Source organism: Eulemur rufifrons, chromosome 6 (assembly GCF_041146395.1).
Source record: "Eulemur rufifrons isolate Redbay chromosome 6, OSU_ERuf_1, whole genome shotgun sequence".
Classification (NCBI taxonomy): Eukaryota; Metazoa; Chordata; class Mammalia; order Primates; family Lemuridae; genus Eulemur; species Eulemur rufifrons.
Genome location: NC_090988.1, coordinates 104334788 through 104352446, shown reverse-complemented (window position 1 = coordinate 104352446; position 17659 = coordinate 104334788). Strand labels below are relative to the sequence as shown.

General features: G+C 63.1%; 1 protein-coding gene across 1 annotated transcript in view; it reads left to right on the top strand.

Annotated features, from left to right (window-relative positions):
* The first annotated feature begins 11282 nt into the window (after nt 1–11282).
* The window catches only part of MOB2 (MOB kinase activator 2), a 47063-nt gene continuing 40686 nt past the window's right edge, over nt 11283–17659 (top strand). The window contains exon 1 of the mRNA XM_069470435.1: nt 11283–11365. Within this exon, the coding sequence (XP_069326536.1) occupies nt 11349–11365 (17 nt within the window). The 5' untranslated portion in view covers nt 11283–11348. The remainder of the gene's footprint in view (nt 11366–17659) is intronic.

Genomic DNA, 17659 nt, shown 5'->3' with positions numbered 1-17659 from the left:
TGAGTGGGCGGGCGGGGGTGGGTAATGAGGTCACGTTGCGTCCGTGTGCTTCCGTCAGTCTGCGTCACATCAGTGCCCTGTGCCGACCTCCATGCTCCCGCTGCACTGCAGACAGGCGCCCAGGGAACGTCCGCGACTACACCACCAACCAGCAGTCCTGGATTTGGGCGCCACGCTGGAGCCTCGGCTCAGCCCTCCGGGCCCAGGGAGAGAAGTGGGTGTGTCCGGTGTTCCTCGGGGGCAGAGCTGGGGCTGGACTTGGTTCCTCACGTCCCGGGCACCCCTCCTCTGCCCCGCTGGGCAGCCCCTGGGAGAGTCCTGGAGGGGCTGGTCCCAGTGGCCCCTCAGGCCTCCTCCAGCTCAGACTGTTCCGTGGGCGGGTAGATCAGGGTGCCCGCGAGGCTCCAAGCTGCAGGGACTCAGCGGGAGGACGGGGAGAACAGGGCCAGTTCCCAGGAAGGCCTCCAGGAGGAGGGAGCGTTTGTGCTTCTGGAGGCCAGGTTGTGTTTGTAGGGCCGGGGCAGGTATGGGGGGCACAGCACAGGTCGTGGTGGGAGCCAGGGCGAGGTCTGATGGGGCCCAGGTGCAGCTCTGCATGGCTGCGGGGGGTGTTGGCTTTCCTGCCGAAAAGTTGGGGGGCACTTTGCCATTGAGGAGGAGCCACGGAGCCTCTGAGGGCTCTGAACAACGGGCGTGGGCGTCCCACTCCTCCAGGACAGGTGCAGGGCCCTGGGTGGACAGGTGAGTGTGTGGGGGCTGGGGGCCTTGTGCAGCCAGTGAGAACCGTGGGGGAAACAGAGTCATCCCTCCTGCTCAGCGTGAGCTTGGGGCTGCCAGCCCTGCAGAGCGACCTCTTCTCCCCTGGCAGGGATGAGGGTCCAGACCACAGTCCCAGGGCCCCCTCCTGGCCCCTGGGGTGGGGGGTCTCCAGATGTAGGGCCATTTATGGAAGGAGAGGCCAGGCCCTGGGGTGTGGTGATGGCTCTATGGAGGGTACGGTCCCCTGAGGACGGGGACCAGAGCCCAGAGTGGTGTCCTGGCGGGGCTGGGGGTACATACATGTGCCACCACGCAGAGTGGTGCCAGGCAGGGCAGGCCTTTGCCAGACGCTAGGCAGGCGCCTGGGTGAGCCCACTCGGGCCTTTGCAGACCGAGCGAGGGCTTGTGTTGCTTCAGAACCTTCCAGTGTCCCCCTCCTGGGGAGCTTGCGGGAGGGGCAGGAGGGGGAGGGGAGGTCTCAGGCAGGGAAGGTGTGTGTGAGCTGGAGGTGAGTGAGACTGCAGTGAGGGCAGGTGGGACGAGGGCCGCTTGGTGCAGTGGGAAGGCCGAGCCAGGCTCCTGAAGGCCGGAGGAGGCCGAGGGGTGAGGCCCTAGGGGCATCTGTCCCTGTCTTTGCAAACCCCAGCCAGGAGACTGGAGCAGCGAAGTCGGTGCTCAGGCAGCGCAGCACGAGGAAGTGCTGGGAACAGGGGAGGTGCCCCTTTCCCCTTCATCCTCCCGGCACCAGTGCGAGTCCCCTCCACTCCTTCACACGCGCCCCCTGCAGGGTGTCCCCACACCTGGAGCATCTGACCGACCTAGCAGGGCAGGTGACTGCCTGAGGGGGGGTGTGTGGGCACACTGACGCCATCCACGGACACCACTATAAATAGCCAGGGACAGCTTGAAATAGAGCGGGGGCAGGGTGCAGAGGCGCGTGGGGGGGGGCGGGGAGTCCTGGAGCCCGGCTGGGAGGCGGCTGAGTCTGGGCATCTGTCGCCAGAGGAGGAAAACGGCCCATTCCAGCCTCCCACCCCGCCCCAGCCCCATAGGGCATTTGCGCCCGCCTGAAACACTCAGGTGGGCAGCGGGAAGTCGGGAACTCTGCCGGGCTGTGCCAGGCAGTGGCTCAGAGCGGGCCTCTCAGCTGCGAGGGCTGGAGGAATGGGGACCTGCTCTGCCCACAGTTCCCCTTCCTCGGCTGTGGGTCACCCGCAGGGCAGGGCCTCTCCTCCTGTTGCCCCCAGGACCAGCAGAAGGAAGATTCGGTGCCTCTCCACCCCATTCTCCCTCCCAGTCAAGCCCCTGGCTGGGGAGATCCCTCCAACCCCTCGGATACACCCCACGGGGCCGGGGACAGTGGACACTGGGCCTGCCCGCGCCTGGCAGGAAGGAGGCCCTGCTCCATGGGCCTCCGCCACATCATCGGCCGGACCCGCCCTGGTCAGAGACTCTGCCCACCTGGCCAAGGACGTGCTGCAGCCAACGGGAGGCCGCCCCGAGCCCGGATGCTCCTGGTGCAGATCAGCGCCCTCTCCCACCCGGGCCCAGCCAGGCACCCACGGGATGGGGGCCCAGAAGTGGAACAGAGAACCCCAGTGACTTTGGCCCAGTTCCTGCTGGGACCCTCCCTCTCGGAAAGTTTCCCACCCAGGCCCCTCTCTGCTCCTAATTTCCCCGGTGGGCAGCCCTGGGGGCGGGAGGCAGGTCTCAGAGCTGATAAGAACAAGTGGGCTGCCTGGACTCAGGGGTTGAGTCCCTGCGAGTCACCCCTAACAGGAAACTCGGGGAGGGGCAGGACTCAGGGCGGAGAGGGGTGTCGGGTCGGGACGTTTGGGGGTCCCACCTCTCCAGGCAGGTGGCTGCCCCCACTCCCCTGGCCAGCACCTGGCGGTGGTGTCAGCCCAGGTGTGGGGTGCCCGCAGGGAGCACCTGGTGGCAGATGCGGGAGGAGCGGCCTATGGACCCCCCCAAGCGCCTCCTCACATTCTAGCCCCAGGGGGTCCCCCTCCCGGGAGCCCAGAGCCTGCCCAACCTGCCACAGCCCCGTCACCCAGGGCCGCGCGACCGCGATGACCTCATACCCCGCAGGCGGCACCGCCCCGACGCCCGCCCGCTTCTCATCCTCAAAGCGCCGCAGCCCCCTCGCCGGGATCCTGGGCGCAGCGGGAGCGGCGGGAGGGCGCGGGGAGCACCTGTTCCGCGCGGCCCTGGGTGCTGGGCCCAGGTGGGCAAACACCTGCCGCAGGCGGAGTGTGCGCGCGTCTCACGCCTGGGCTCGGACCCGGCTCGCCTCGCACTCGCACCCGCACCCGCACCCGCACCCGCACCCCGCGGCCCCCGCGCCCAGGCCGAGCACCCCGCCGGCGCCCTCTGCCGCCCGCCGGGAGGAGGACGGCCCCGCGGCCCGCAGGCGCCTTTGCGCGGGCGCTCCCCTGTCCTCAAGCCCGCGCAGGGCCCGCACCTGCGCCGCGCCACGGGAGCGCGCGTGTGCCCAGCCGCCTGCCCGCCGCGGCTCCGCTGGGCCCTGCAGGCTGCCGGGTGCCCGTCTCACACTCCGGCCGCCCTCGCCTCTCTCCTCCCGTGCCCAGGCACTCCCCTGGCTCTGCCCCCACGGCCCAGCAGAGCCGGCCACCGAGAGCCCCGACCCGCAGTTCTGTGGCAGTTTTCTGGGCTGCCATAAGAAGACCCCAGACACTGGCTGGCTTCAACAACGGAAATTTCCTCGAAATTCTGGAGGCCTTGGACCTCTGACAGGTGCGGTGTCGGTGGAGGGAGGGCTGCGTGCTCCAGCCCCCTTGGCAAGCCCCAGACCACTCCACCGCTCTGCTGGGCCAGCAGCCCTGGCACCCAGGCTCTGCCTCGGCAGGGCGGACGGGAGTCTGATCAGGAAAAGCCGCCAGGGCCCGGGCTGGGGGAGCCCCACCCCACAACCCTCCAGCAGGGCTCCCCCGGCCTGCGAAGCCAGGCTCCAGGGGGCACAGGGCCCAGGAACCTATATCCTGGCATTTCTCCAGGGAGTCTGTGGCACATATTGGTGGGGTGAGCCAGTGGTCCCCACCCATTGGACAGAGGGACAAGGAATGAGCCCACGCTGGCCAGCGACTGAGTCAGGAGAAGGGCCGAGTCTCTGGCACCCTCGGGGGCCTGTGCCATCCACTGGCACCTACCAGGGGCCGTGGCCTAGGGACCCTCAGCCTGCCCTGCCCAGCCAGCGGGGAGAGAGCCTTGGGAATACAGTGGCCTGACCCCTGACCTCAGGCTGCTCTGCGATGCTGTTCCACTGGCTGGCTGGAGTCCGAAGCCATGACATTCAGCTGGGAGGCCACCGGGCAAGGCCGAGGCTGGTTGGAGGGTCCCCACGAGAGCCTGTGGAGGGCAAGGTGACAGGGAGTGAGGCCTCAGGGTCCCCACCACCTTCCACCACCCAGCTGGAGGGGCCCTGCTGAGGTCTCCGAGGGGGAGGCCCAGCCAGCCCAGCAATGCCGGGCTGCAGCCGGAACAGGGAGCCGCAGCGTCCACGCAGGCTGGGCCCTGCCTGTCCACCTCCCCCAGGCTGCCCTCTGCCCACCTGCACCGTCCCCTCCCTCCCACGGTGCAGGGGGTCCCCAGGACAGCCTCTCCCACACCTTGACCTGGCCCCCAGGGGGATGGGGGGCTCCAGAGGGCAGAGCATCCTCAGGGCCCCTCCCCGAGAAAGGGGGTGGGAGCTGCCTGGTGCCGCCTCTTGCGTCCAGCCCGGCCCTGGGTCTCCCGTTCTCACTGGGCCCCCCGGGCAAGCCCCCTGCCCTGGCCTCAGTTTCTCGTCTGTAACGTGGGAGTGGGGGCGGGAGGATGTCAGCGACTTACCCTCCCGCTCCTGCTTTTGTGGATCTGCCCCCTGATGTGTGCTGCAGTCCCCAGCGCACGGGGTCACCACGAGCCCACCGGCTCCGGTGACGGTGTGTGCAAGAGATGCCACAGAGGAGGCGCGGAGAGAGGCCTGGAGGGCCGGGCGGTTCTCAGGGAGGAGCTCCCTTCAGAGAGGAGGAGCGGCACACACAGCGCCCGCCCAGGACTCAGGAGGCCACGCTCGCCGTTTGCTGGCCAGGTCCCCACCCAGGTGCGTGGGGAGGAGCACAGGTCCGGGGCGGGGCCTGGCCAGCTCCACAGGAGCGTGGACTGTGTCCTAGGGCCATGCCGTAGAAAGGGTGGTTTGTTGGGGACTGGCACCACAGACGGGGAGGGGTGGTGGCTTCCCCCTAGCAGGGGTGCCAGGAGTGGCCAGTGAGTCAGTGCTGTCTCTGCTTTGAGGTGTGGCCTGCAGGTGACCCTGTGGGGTCCTGTCAGGGAAGTCAGCAGCAACCTGGAAGCCACCTGCCCTGAGCTCCCTCTGCCCAGGCAGGGCGGGGGCTCTGCGGTGCTGCGCCCCTCTGCAGGCAGGTGACCCCCGACCCAGCCTTGGGCCTTGGGTGTGTTTGCAGATGACTGGCACTGGCAAGGCTGTCCTGAGAATTCCGGGGGATGTGGGCGTGTGGCACTGGGCAGGGAGGGTGCTCCGCACTTCCTGCTGGGAGTTGGGAACTTGGGTCCTGGGCACGCCAGGGGAACCCCTTTCTCGCCACCTCCTTCCTGAGTGGCAGGATCCAGGGATGCCCCCATCCCCCCGGCCTGCTCTGGCCACTGTGCCAGGCGACAGCCGTTCCAAGGACCCTGCCCGACGGGCACCGCCCTGCCCTGGACACCCCCTCCCCCAGGAACAGAAGACGTGGGCCCTTTGCTACCACTCTCCCCCCTCCCCTCCCGTCCTCATTGGGCGGGACCCCCAGGAACCTGGGGCAGGACTGCGGTGCCTCTGGGGGGCAGGGGTGGGAAGGCCCCTTGGGGACCCGGGTCCGAAGGATTCAGGTAACGCTTGGGCTTGGCCGGGCATCATCTGCAGGCCTGTGGGGCCCCCGCCCACGTTCCTGTCTGGACTCTGTCTGGAATGGGGGTTCCTGAGACCAGGGTTGGGGCCAGGGTGAGGCAAGAGAGGCAGCTGGGCACCCCCAGCCCACCCTCCTTGAGACCCACTTATGGCTCTGTTCACAAGCCACCTTCCCCCGAGCGGCAGCTGTGCTGGGTCCGGGCCGCTGTCCTGTTCCCTGGAGCACGTGGTCCCTGAGTGGTCCCAGGGTGCCCAGCTCGACCGTCTTGAGAAGACAGTCAGTCCCCTCTGGGAGGCAGGCCGAGGGGGGACGATGCCCGGCCTGGGAGCAGGTGCCGGGCCTGCTCACTGGATGAGCCCCTGGCACGGTGGCAGCCTGGGTCTCCTCGTCACACAATCACGGTCAGGGACGAGTGAAGGCGCAGGTGCGGGACGGCGGCACTGTGCTGTCTGCAGGAGGGCGCGGGGTGCTGGCGAAGGCCTGGAGGAGCTGCCGCCTTGGGAGGGGAGGCTGAGGAGGGGGCGCCCACCCCCTACAGCTCCCCGGAGACTGGCTTCCCTCAGTGCCTTCCCGAGACCAGACCTGCAGGGCGGAGGGGCTGCCCTGACAGGCGCTGGCAGCTGTTCCCCTCGGCCTCACTTGGGACCGTCCCAGGCACAAGGACCAGCTCACGAGGTGAGAGGGAGCCATTGTTCTCCAGCCTCGCAGTGTAGGCGGGCATGTGTCACGAGGCCCACCCTGTGCCAAGGCCTCGGGGGGCAGCCCAGGACAAGAGGGGGTGCTGAGCAACGACCGGCCGTGTCCCTGCTGGCTGTCGGGGGAGGGCAGTGGTGGGCCCGAGGGAAGGACAGACGGGGTCAGTAAACAGGAAGGACTTGCAGGTGGGGCTGTGTCCAGGAGCCGGCTCCCCCCGAAACCTGGCCGTCCGGCCGTGCTCGGCCCAGAAGCCTTGGCCCCCCATCCCACGACGGAGGGCAACTGCCTGGGGTGGGGGGGTCTCTGCACAGGTCCTGCCTTCAGGGGGTCCCCAGTCTAGAGTGAAGCACAATTGGGGAAACCAAGGCCCTCATTTCCTGCCAGCACAGCAGCCCGAGAGACCCCTCAAGCTGGGCAGAGGAAGGCGTTGTCACAAGGTGCCAGCGACCGAGCGGTTTCAAGCAGCAGAAATGCATCGTCTCCCCATCCTGGAGGCCAGAAGTCCAAAGTCTTCAGCGTCCCCAGGGCTGGTTCCTCCTGAGGGCTCTGAGGGAAGGACCTTTCCGGGCCTCCTTGTCTCCTGCTGGTGGCCGTCCTCCCTCCACACGTGTCCAAATCTCCCCCTTTAATAGGTCACCAGTCATACTTGGCCAGGGCCCACCCTCCTCCATGACCTCACCTTAACGAAGGACATCTGTGAGACTGTGTCCCCAATATGGTCACGTCCGGAGGTGCTGGGGGTCAGGGCTCCAACACACCTGTTCGGGGTGAGATTCAGCCCGCAGCCCGGCACCCCTGTTTCTCTCGCTGGCTCCATTTCTGTCCCGAGCACTCACCGCTCTCCCACGTGCTCCATGTCCCATTAGTTTCTTGTGGACCGTCCACTGCTGCCGGACCCTGCAAAGGCAGTTTTTGTCTGTTTTGTCCACTGCCAGTTTCCAAGTACCTGCCAGCGCCTCGTATACAGCTGACACTTGGTACTTACTGCCAAACCGATGCACGAACGGGAAGAAGAGAGGGCTAGGGGGAAGCTCCCTGGTTCCTCGTCCCTGCTAAAACCGTGAACCAAGGCGAAGCTCCACCCCAGGGATGCCCGGAGATGGGCAGCACGCCCCGGGCCCGACAGATGCCGGGAAGGAGGCCCCTCTGTGGTTCCAGTTTCTCGCCCGTGTCTCGTCTGTGCAGGAGCCAGAGGAGGGCTGGTGACTGACAGTGGGTTCCCGCAAACTGAAAGACATCGTGACTCCAACTGCAGCTGGTCTCCCAGATGTGGCGTCCTTACCGGGGCAAATCAACAGCCGTGATTCAGCTACTGATCACGTAACTCCCCTCCCCGGTCCCAGTAAGCAGAGAACACGAGAGCAGCAGTGTCCCGCCACCACCTTGCCCAGGGGGTGTGGCTCTAGTGCTCTGCCACAAGGCAGTCCACACGGATTTGTCTTGGCGTGTCTCGGGGTATCATACCGTTCAATCATAGGGACGATGTCATGTTGATGGGCCCTGGAGCCAGGACCTAGATACTCCAGATGCTAAATAATACCCGTGCTTGCCAAAGGGATATATCCCGTGGACAATTAGGAGCTTGCCACCTAGGTGAGATTGTGGGGATCCAGTGGCCTGGGACTACCAACGTGTTCCCTTCAAAGCAAAGGATGAGTTGTTCCACCTTGAGCACCAGGAAAAAGGCAGACACACATTCTGACGAATGTATCAATGAGACAAGTGCTACAAGTGCTTCAGGTGGAGACACTGGAAAGAACAGTAATTTAATCCAGAGTTTTTTCAATTAAAATAAGTACAGAGGTAAGAGGTTCAGCACTGCCATGGAGGTTCCAGAGTTTCAGCAGGAACCCGAGTTCTTTCTGCCTTTCTGCTGTGCCATCGCTACCTGCCTCACACTCCCAGATTGCTGCAAGGGCTCCAGCCATCACTTTCCCATCCTGGTCAGGAAGCAAGAGACTGGATGAGGGTTGGGATGGGGAGGACGGACAAGTGAGATTTCCCGGAAGCCACCCAACAACGTCCACATACATCTCGTTGGCCACCCTGCCGCAGGGGAAGCTGGGTGAGAGTTTTTCATCTGGTCATTTTGCTCTGCATTCCACTACCAAGGAAGAGGAGAAGGAGGAAGGAGGAGGATGGGAGAAGAGACGGCAGGAGAAGAAGGACGTGGATATAGACTCGGGCAGGTGACTCATCCTTTCTGACCAGCGCTCACTGTCAGTGCTGTTCTTAACTAGTTAGCAAGAGACCCGAGTAGACGCGCTTTGACCGTGCCCTAGACTGAGAGGAAGGCGTGGCCAAGGCTGCGGTGCAAGCAGTTCTGCGGCTCGTCCCTACGACCCCGCAGAGGCAGCGGTGCTGGCCGTGGAGCCATGAGGATCTGTGGAAAGCTCTTCTGGGAGGGCCCCAGGGTGCTGGAGCACAGCCACCTCCTCTGAAGAAATAAACTGTGGTTCTTCGAGATGCAAGTTTTAGCTTGCCACTGGGTTCCAGCTCGGACCATACATAAGACCATGGGACGTCACATGACGTGTGATCTGAACTGCCCCTTCTGGTCTGGGCAAAATGCAGCCCTAACACAGGGTGTGCCCAGCATTGCACCATCTTTACAGAAGAGCGGGGAGCCGTGGGCACAGGCGAGGTAGCTCAGCAGGTGACTGTGCCCCCAGCACGCCTGGTCACACTTCGCTGCTCCCCTGCCCCCGGCCCACACCGGGGACTGCACGAGAGATTCCCAGGACAGGTTTGGTGATGTTACTATTCCCGTTACACGAAAAAGGAAACTGAGGCGTGGAGACGTGGAACAACTTCTCCAAGTCGATGGGCTGGTCACTGGAGGGACTGCGGGCACAACGGGGCTCCCGCCAGCAGTGCCGGGAACACGGCGGGGGGGGGGGCCTGGAGGGCTACCTGCACTGCCTCCTGGGACGCCCGCGTCCGGGGAACAGATAAGGGAAGATTAAGGTGGCCCAAAGAAGGCAGGGTCACCAAGGGCTCATCCTCCTGACGCACAATGGGTTGGGTCACCGTGTCAGCTGGTGGGTGACTAGAAGCAGTGACCAAGGGGCTGGGAGAAGGAAAGTCATCAACCACGGCCACACGCAGCTGTGCAAGTGAAGACCCTCGCTTGTATCTGCGTTTTCTGCCTGTCACATATTAAATGAGCTCTCCTCTCCTGTCCTTCCTCTGTCCTCGCTGTTTTATCTCAGGTGGTTCCTGCTGGTCAAGTTTGCATGGTGACCCCACGAGCCTCGTGACCATGCAGGTGATTAAGGAGGAGCAGGAATCTCCCAGCGTCCTCCTGGCAGTTGCTCAGGAGAGTGGGCTGGGCCCCTGGGGAGCGTAGTTTCAGGTGTTAAGGGCGGAGTCGTGTGGGGGAGGGGGACGGTGTTGGTGTAAACCGCAGGGCAGGGGGACTGTGGGCAGTTCTGTTCTCCACCTCCCGGGTACCTGAACTTCCTGGGAACCCTCCTCAGGAGGCCGGTCTGCCTCCCATCCTAGAAGCTGCCAGCCGGGTGCAGGCAAATGCCCTGGGCTTCCCCTGTCAACAGCCTTTCCCCAGGAGGTAAGGGGCTTCCAGTGCCTGTGGTGGCAGCACTGTCCCTTCACTACCCCAACTCTGCAGCTCACACTTCGGGTGGGAGGAGGCTCAGTTGTCACCAGCAGAAATTCCAACGGGGGTCCCCGCAACTCACACATCAAGAACTCTGGAGAAAGCAGCCCAGGGCTGAGTAGCAGCTGTTTGAAAATCTCCCTGTCCCAAGCTCTTTTGTCTTGGTCCTTGTTTTCAGTCAGTGCCTCCCACGAAGGGGTCCCAAGACGGCTCCTGGGCCTCCTGGACTCACCCCCCACGGGAGCAGCTCCCTTCGTGGCAGGGAAGCCCCCCCAGCGACTTGTTTTTACCTCGTTGACCATAACTATGACACAGCCTCCTGAGGCTGCTGGTCTCCACTGCGGGGGGAAGGCAGGAGAGAGGGGCTCAGGGGCTCAGAGGAGGCCACTGTGATCGGGGGCGTTCCCAGATGCAAGGTCTCGAGAGAGAGTCCTGCATTTTTCCTGGCAATGCTCTGAGCTACCCAGGGTCTGTTAATTCATTCGTTTTCACCTCAAACTTTTCTGTTGATGGCAACTGAGCGTCCTACCTGAGCCTTCCTGAGCTGGAGAGGCCAGGTGGCAGGAGGGGACCTGGGGGTGACAGGAGCGTTGGAGAGGCTCCTCTGAGTGGGGAAGGGCTGCTTCCCCCTGGCTGAGGATGGGACAGCAGACCCGGCTGACCCCGGAGTGCGTGAGGTCAGCTGGCCTGAAGCTGTCACCCGTCTGATGCCCAGTGACTGTGTCCTCCACTGCAGGACGTCCCTGTGGCTGAGGCTTCCTCAGCTCTGGTTCCCGGTCCTCCGAGCATCTTCCCAGGGAGAACAGGGAATCCAGCCCTTTGACAAGCTGTCACTGAGCACCTGCTGCCGGCCAGGCCCTGGGACAGAAAAGGACAGAAGGTCCGGGGCACACGGGGAGGCCCGGGTGCTCAAGAGGAGAGTCCGGGATGGGGGACAGCCAGAGTGAGGAGAACGGCCTGTGGAGAAAGGGGACAGTCCAGGGCCCGTGGGGAGAGGCCTGGGTGCAGGGGGGACAGTCCGGGGCACCGGGGTTGGGGTGGGAGCGCAGAGAGTCCGGAGTGTTGGGGGGACAGTCCGGGGTGCGGGGGAGAGAGTCCAGGGTGCGGGGGAGAGAGTCCAGGGTGCGGGGGAGAGAGTCCAGGGAGCGCGGGGACAGTCCCAAAAGCAGCACCCGCAGGGCAGAGCGCGAGGCGGGCGGGGCCGCAGGGGCCGCCGGGACTACGCGTCCCAGCAGGCTGCGCGCGGCGCGTCACTTCCGGCGGCGCGGACGGCGCGCGTGTGGGAGCGAGCGAGCGAGCGAGTGTTTACTTCCGGCCGCCGGGCTGAGGCCGAGCGAGGCGGGCGGCGGGCGCGGCGGCCCCGCGCAGCCATGGACTGGCTCATGGGGTGAGTCGGCGGGCCGGGCGCGGGGCCGCCGCGGGGCGAGGGTGTCGGGCGCGGGCGGCGGCCCGGGACCCGCTCGGGCCGGCGGCGGGCCGGGCCGGGGCCGCGCGTCCCGGGCACGGTCCGGCTCCGTGCCCGTCCGGGGTCAGGGCCCGCGACCCCGCGCCTCCCGGGCGTCGGGTGCGGGCGGTGGGGGCTGTGCTGCGCGCCCCGGTTGCTGCGGGGAACTTGTTTCTGGAGCGAGAACCGGGGCGCCGGCAGGAAGCAGCCTCTTTGAGAAAAGCCGAAAGTAACGCACCCCAACTTCTGTGAGACACCGGCCGGAAGGCGGCGAGGGCGCGAGCCGGGCCGCCGTCGGGTGCGGCGGGGCAGGTCCCGCGAGGCGCAGGGCTCGCTGCCCGGAGTCTGCCGCGCGGCCGGCCGAGGGTGGAGTAGGAAGGAAGCTGCTCGCGCGCAGGGAGCGGCGGCCCGGCTTCCCTCGCGTTTGCTTTTGTGTTTAGCCTGCTGGAAATTAGAGAAACAAGGTAAAACAGGTAAAACGTCGTCACGTGGCCTGCAAAAAGTTATACTGGCTAAAGTGATTTAATTTTTTTTTTTTTTTTTACTTCTTTCCTTTTGAGAAACAAGAGGGCAGGCACTTTCGGCCCACGGCGCGGTCCTTACGCGTTTGCGCGTATCTCTGTGGGTTTGCCCGGAGCGCTCCTCCGAGTCAGGCACTCGTCCCGGGGGCCTGCGGCGAGCGTGGGGAGCTGCCGCTGTGGTTTTGGGGGGGTGGAAGGGCTTGTCTGGGCACTGAGGTCCCGCAAGGGAGGTGGAAGGCTTGGTGGACATTTTATTCCTGTCTCTCAGGCCCTTGGGGGTTGCGGGGCAGGGCCGTGGCTGTGCTGCGAGGATGACCAAGGTGGATCAGAACCATCCTTACCTTCGGATTGCACGGAGTCTGGTGACGGGGAGGCCAGGGAAGACCCGCAGCATGGGGGACAAATGAAAAGACCAAAGTAGTGCTGAGTGTGGCAGCGATCGTCCTGGAGCCAGGACAGCGTGTGGGGTGCAGGGGACCAGCCACGCGTGGGAGGGCTCACCTGGCTTCTGGAAGAGCCAGCACTGCCACCCCAGCCCTGGGCTTCTTAGCTGGGTGCCTTTGGGTGGCCACTTGGCCTCTTTTTAAAAATCCCCTGTAAGATGGAAATTGTACCACTGGCAGTGCAGGGCTGTGGAAGGGTAAACTGAAGTCAAGTCTTAGCATGGTGCTCGGCACGTGGTCAGTGCTGGTGACCACCGGTATGGAGAGGTGTTTCATAGAGCCTCTGACACCCACAGGCGCTGAGAGTTTAGGGCACACAGCTGTGTTTGCTTTATGCTGATCGTACACACTTGCTTGTTGTGTGTATTCATTGGGTTTATGGGAGGGACTGCTTTGGAACCAACCCGGCCTCCGAGTGAGTCGCCTTGGAGAAGCAGAGTCTTGATGCCGTGAGTAGAAGTCACAGGGCTTCCTGTCAGGAGGACCAGCCCGGTCAGTGGGGTTGCCGAGGAGGCAGCAGACTGCGTTTTGCCTCTGTGCTGGTGGCACGCAAATGTCCGTAAGTGGCAGGTGCTCTGTGCCTGGAAACTGGCCGAGGCTACGGACTTTGCTATCGTCGTTGTGAATATTCCGACATTAACCACAGTTAGGTTTCTGAGGAACTGGTTCTTGTGACCCTTGTGAGGACTTTGGTGACCAAGCAGTCCCCCAGGGAAGGACAGTGGAGCACCCACCTCATGGGCCGCAGGCTGGGGGTCCGCCCAGGTGCCAGAGGAAAGCTGGCGAGACCCTTGGAGCTGCTGCCTGAGGGCCCTGGGAGTGGAAGGAACATTCACCGCTGCCTGGCCGTAAAAACACAGTTCCAAAAGGGCGATGGAGATTTTAAAGGAGGGATTATGGTGGAGCATGGTTATCTTTGTGTACATGTTTTTATTTCCCTTTATTTTTGTATTTTTCTGTCCTATTTACCTTGACTTGAATGCATATATGTTTTTAAATTGAGTGGGTTGCATATTGGACATTGTGAATCGTGGATTCTTTAACAGTTCCTTAAACATGGGCCTCCTGTTTTGGGCGGCATATTTCGTTGTCGGGTGCTGCCCCCCCTCGAGAGCTTGTGTTCAAGCGGGTATGCCAGGGGTTCCTCCGTCCCTCCTTCCTTCTGCCCGTTTTGCATGTTTGCCGTGCCCCTGGCGTGAGAACGGGGAGATGTGAAGGCTGCAGAATCAGCCAGGGCGACGCCCAGGTCCCCCGTCGTCCGGAGGAGAGCCGCGCGCTGGCGAGGGGTCCGTGCGGGTGAGGGGCTCGCTCCTGCCTGAACGGCGTCCGCGTGCTCGGCGTCCGCGTGCTCAGCGCCGGGCTTTCGTCGGCTGTTAATCCTTTAACTAGGTTTCAGTCTGGAAGGATTGAGGGAAATGTATTATTTTTTACTATTACCTGATATTTTTATTAATTCAAACCATTCAAAGACAACCAGGTAGTCTGGAATACAGTTCTCATGTTTTAAAAGTTTTTTTTTTTTTTTTTTTTTAGAAAGTGTTTCTTTGAATTAGTTCATCTCGGGGGACAAAGTAAGGACTCAACTGGGCAGCAAACCAAGAGCAGAAAGTGCTCGCTGCCTTTTCTCCTGTCTCGGTCAGACAGAAGCGTGGTCTGTGGCCGTGCAGGTGAGGAACCGTGGCTGGGGTCTGCCCAGCGTCCAGCGTCCTTATCTTCAGCGCTCGCAGCTGCTCCTGAGGAGGGGCCCTTGGGGGCAGCCTGCTGGGGACCCCGGAACGTGGCCAGCGCACCAGGAGCGGGGCTGGGATGCCCTGGAGGTGGTTTGCAGGCGTGGCTCCCTGCCTGGTGTTGCCTTGAGCTTGCTGGTGAAGTTGCTGTAGGGTTAAACTTTCTTTCTTTTTTTTTTTTTTTTTTTTTTTTTTTTTTTTTTTTGAGACAGAGTCTCACTCTGTTGCCCAGGCTAGAGTGAGTGCCGTGGCGTCAGCCTAGCTCACAGCAACCTCAAACTCCTGAGCTCAAGCGATCCTCCTGTCTCAGCCTCCCGAGTAGCTGGGACTACAGGCATGCACCACCATGCCCGGCTAATTTTTTCTATATATATTTTTAGCTGTCCATATAATTTCTTTCTATTTTTAGTAGAGATGGGGTCTCGCTCTTGCTCAGGCTGGTCTCGAACTCCTGAGCTCAAACGATCCGCCCACCTCGGCCTCCCAGAGTGCTAGGATTACAGGCGTGAGCCACCGCGCCCGGCCATAAACTTTCTTTCTTTTCTTGCAAAGACTAGTTCATAACTGGAAAAGGGGTTTCTACTTACAGTCAAGCTCTGCCGCGTCCTGGACAGCTGATGGCAGGGTGCCGTCTCTTGCCACCGAGTCGCAGGCTGGCTGGAGAGGAGACGCTGGGTGACCGCGGCAGCTCCCTGGAGTCCGGGAGAGGGAAGACTCTACCACAGTGTTGGGTGGTTTCCGAGAAACTTTTGTTTTATCCTTACCTGGCAGTGATGGCATCTGTGAGCGGAAGATACGAGTCTAGATCTTTACCCAACAGAAAGCACAATCCAGAAGCTTCTGAGCATCTGGAAACGCAGGAGAGGAAACACACTTCCTCCCCTTGTGACGGATAGGCGCAAGCCCCCGCCCGCTGGCCCTGTCTGGGGCCTGCAGGGTGGAGCCTGGGCGCAGCTTCCCGGGAGCTCTGCTCCTCTTCTCTCGGGCCGCAGGTGAGGTGCAGGTGAGGGCTTCTGGCTCTGGCAAAAGGAGGTGAAACCAGTGTTGGTCATTGAATACAGGTGCTGTTGCAGACGGCCTCTGCAGGCCAGCTGGCAGGTGTTTGCTGAACGGTCTCAGGCCTTTTTGGCTCCCAGAGCCGCCCGCGGGTGTTGTCTGCTCGGAAGGAGATAGGTGTCCCTGCAGGGCTTTGTCTGTCTTTCTACCTCCTGGGAGGATGTCAGTGGTGTTGACAATTGAATCTGATTAGGGGACACCCAGACTGAACTGGATGGAATTTCTAGACTTTTTTTTTTTAACAGCCCCATTGAGATGTAATTTACATACCGTAAAGTTAACTTGTTTTAAGTGTACAATTAAATAATTTTTAGTAAGATTATAGGGTTGTGTAACGGTCACCGCAGTTTAATTTTAGAACACTGCCCTCACTCCCCAAAGAAACCTCCTGTCCGGTGGCAGTCACTCCCTGTCCCCACCCCCAGCCTGAGGCAACCGCTAATCTGGTTTCTGCCTGTGCGGATTTACTGGCTGGCATGTAGGGAACCCCAGGCCGTGGTCTTTTGTGCCTGGTTCACGGAGTGTCCTGTTTTTAAAGTGCACCCATGTTGCGTGTGTCCACGGTTCTGTCCGTGCTCAAGTGAGATTCCGCTGGGTGGAGAAGGGCACATTTCGCTTCTCCTCTCCCCGGCGATGGGCACGGGGTGTGTCCTCTTTCTGCTGCCTGAACACAGCCCTTTGCCACAGTGCGTGGGCCCCTTCCCCAGCCGGGGCTCCGGGTTCTGACTGAGCTCCTGGGCTGCGCGTGCCGGGCCGTGCGGGGTCGCGGGGTCGCGGGGTCGCGGGGTCGCGGGGTCGCGGGGTCGCGGGGTCGAGCAGCAGCAGCGGCTGCTTTCCAGGAGTTCTCAGGCCGGTAGAGGGGGCCGTGGACGGGGCGGGGGGAGCATGGAGCGTGCGTGTGTGTGTGTGTGTGTGTGTGTACGCGTGCGTGGAGCTGGAGGGTGTGCAGGGGCTCCCGCGTGGCAAGGAGGAAGGAGTGGCCCAGGAGCAAGGGAGGGCGTGTGCGGAGGCACAGAGGTGTGAGCAGAGAAGCTGTCCTGTTCGCTGGCACCTGCAGCCACAGCCCCTTTGCAGCTGTGCTTTCAGGAACAGCCTCTTGGCGTCAGGGCTCCCCCGGGGGAGCTTTGGGGCTGGGGTTTACGGAGTCTGTGCCTGGGGGCGGAGTCGCGTTCAGATTCCCTTTGGAAAGAGTGGTGGCCGTGGGCACAGGCCCTCACCCGCCTGCGCACCCTCAGCAGCACATCGTTTATCGTGCCGGGAGCGTCTGCCGGGAGCCCCTGCAGAGTTGAAGCTGGTGGGGACTGGCTGCTGGGAGCCCCCTGGAGGAGCCCCCCTGGGGCGGGGCTGGCGGTCGGCAGGGCCGTGTTTCTCTTGGGGGCATCTGGGACAGCAGCGTGAGGGCTGGTGTTCGCCCTCCTCAGTGTCGCCGGCTTCCAGCCTTTGTCCCAGTGTTGCCACCACCGGGTGCCACCAGCCTCCCCTCACTCACCAAGGCCAGGCCGGGGTCCTGGGAAAGCTGCCCACACTGGGTACTGCCCGACACATCCTGTTATCTAGAGGGGCGCTTGGGACAAAGGGGTGGTGGCCTGCTGTCTGCCCTCCTCGGGAGGAAGCCGTGGTCTCTGCTGGGGCCACCGCTGTGGGGCCTCCGTGCCGATGCCCCGTCATCCCAGCACTTCCTGCCTGTCCACGCAGTGGCATGGGAACTTGGAAACAGCCTGGCCCCGAGTCTCGTGTCTGTGCTGGACGTGCTTGTGGCAGGGAGGGAGACCCCGTCTGAAAGCTGCTCCCCGTCCTCGGGGACGGACACACCCCACTCAACCTGGTCCAGGCCGACGGAGGCAGCAGCTCCCACGGCCACTTTTGTGAGAGCCACGGAGTGGCGGCCACGAGCCGCGGGAGGAGGTCTTGTTTCTCCGCGGTGTGTCTGTGTCGGGCCTCCCGCCAGTGCCGGACCTGTCCGGAAGGGAGGGGTGTGCTGTTCCTGTCTGTCCTGGCAGAGCCCCTCCCATCCTCTGCCTTCGTGTTTGTTTTCCTTTCTGCACAGGACCTCTCATGGCGGGGCACCGCGGTGTCAGCGCAGGGCCCAGGACCGTGCCTGGGAACACGGAAGTGGGAACAATGGAAACAAACATGGAGTGTGGACGCCTGCGGGGAAGGAGGGGGTGGTTGGCCGGGCGTCCAGGCCACATGTGGTCCGTGGTGCCGCTCTGCCCGTGGACGGTGGCTGTACTCGGGGCGCCGAGGTCTGGTTCCCTGCTCTGCACGGTCCCCTTTGCTGGCGTGCGGTGGCCTGGGCTGGAACGTCCCCCCAGTCCGTCCCTGCTGCCGCCTGCGGGTGCCCCCCTGGGGATGTGGCGCAGTTAGTGCCACGGCTCCTATTTTTTTTGTCTGTTTGGCATGTTGCTGCTGCTTAGATGGTAGTGATTTTTTTGGTCACTGTTAATTGAGCTTTCTGGCATGACGGGCAGGCAGGGAGCTCCCGCCAAA